Below are 1,795 nucleotides of genomic sequence, written 5' to 3' on the forward strand. Positions count from 1 at the left end.
GGAAGAGGGCAGTACAAGCGCAACAGGCTGGTGCACGGGGGGCGCGTGCGCAGCCTTCTGCCTCTGGCCCTTCGGCGGGGCAAAGTCAAGGAGAAGGTGGACCGGGCCGTCGAGGGCGCCCGTCGAGCAGTGAGTGCTGCCCGCCAGCGCCAGGAGATTGCCGCTGCCAGGTGGGCATCGGGTGCAGAGGCCAAAGCTGGGCTAAGGGGAGAAGCTACCCTGGGGACAGGGGAGGGGGTTGGTGCCTAAAGGAGGACCCAGACACATGGCCTCGGGCCTAGTGGGGAAGAGCAGGCCGAGGGCCAGGCAGTTGTAGTGCTGCTACAGGTGGATGTAGGTGTGACTGTGGGTGGCTGGGTATTTGAGGGAAGCCGTGTTAGAATGTGAGTGTGTCTCAGTGACTTTTGTGGGGACATGTGTCACTGTGTGTGGGATTAGCAACGAGCACTGCCTTGTGCAGGCCCAGAAACCTCTTAGAACTCAGATATGTCCCTAGTCTTACTCTCCTTGCACCTAATCTAGCCTTCAGGCCTCAGGTGGGGAGCAGCAGCCTTGGGCAAGGAGACAGAGCGGGCATTCCCAACCACAGTTCAGCCTGCCCACAGGCCCATAGCATTTCAGGCTGGGGCCTTGGGCTGACTTATCCACCTAAAAGGACCGTATTTTCCAAGTGCCTCTCAGCTTTGCCTCCTCTGCCTCCTGTTCTTTACCCACTGATAAAGATTTGAAGGGAGGAGGCTTGCTGGTAAATGAAATTTTTTTCTGCAAATCAGATTACATTTTCATCCCTCAGGAACCTTGTTATTTAAAGCAGAGCTGTCTGGTATAATGTAAGGCAAACACATGATTTTAAATCTTCTAGTAACTATATGAAAAAATAAAAAGAAACAGATTAGGTGCACTTGAATAATATGTTTTTATTTAAACCAATACATCCAAAATATTACCACTTCAAACCATGGTCAATATGTAATTATAAATGAGATATTTTACATCCCCTCCTCTTTTTTTTTTTTTACTAAATCTTTGACATCTAGTATGTATTTTACACCTATAGCACATCATTTCAATTCAGGTTAGTCATGTTTTAAGGGTTTAATAGCTACAGATGACTTGTGATGACTGGAGTAGGTAGCCCAGATCTAAAGAGAGCCAAACATCCATTTGTAATGAAATCCACAGGCCCCTGATTTATGCAACTCACACATATGAATTTTTTATATTAGATTTTATTTAAAGGGGAGGGCACAGTTGAAGGATTTTGTTTAATACTGAGACTGGTTCAGAGGATCAGAGATCAAGATATGTCTAAATATACTTCAGTGGATTTGTATAATGGGTGACAAGGGATGTGTGTGTACATGTCATATCCACACTAGATGCCTGAGCCAGAGAATGTCTATCTGTATACATGTGTGAGCATCTGGAAGGTTAGAGTCCAGGGCCTTAAGCCAGGGGAGGGGGAAGGCAGAGCACCAGGGAGCACTTTAGGCTAGATGGGGAGTGGGCATGTGCAGGGAAAACAAATGGATCTCAGTAGCTGGAAGATCAAGCAGTGGGAGGAGGCTGGTTGGTCTCCCCAGCAACAGGCCTGGCAAACCTGATTGGCTGTGAGCTGCCATGGAAACAGCAGAGCCTTAGCAGCAAATGCCTTTGCCAGGTAGCCTGAGCCTGGCCTGATGCCTAAGCACAGACTGGGTCTACTGCCTGGACTTGATCATCCACACCCTCCCCACTCAAAAACATAGTCAGTATTGCCGGTTTTTTGCTTTTTTTTTTTTTTTTTTTTTTTTTT

At 47.7% G+C, this 1,795-nt stretch overlaps 1 protein-coding gene across 1 annotated transcript in view; it reads left to right on the top strand.

Annotated features, from left to right (window-relative positions):
- JPH4 (junctophilin 4) overlaps window positions 1-1,795 on the top strand; it is a 7,592-nt gene that overhangs the window by 696 nt on the left and 5,101 nt on the right. Inside the window, exon 2 of the mRNA XM_005882268.2 lies at window positions 6-170. Coding sequence (XP_005882330.2) covers window positions 6-170 — 165 coding nt within the window. The remainder of the gene's footprint in view (window positions 1-5; window positions 171-1,795) is intronic.

This window comes from Myotis brandtii, unplaced genomic scaffold (assembly GCF_000412655.1).
Source record: "Myotis brandtii unplaced genomic scaffold, ASM41265v1 scaffold70, whole genome shotgun sequence".
NCBI lineage: Eukaryota > Metazoa > Chordata > Mammalia > Chiroptera > Vespertilionidae > Myotis > Myotis brandtii.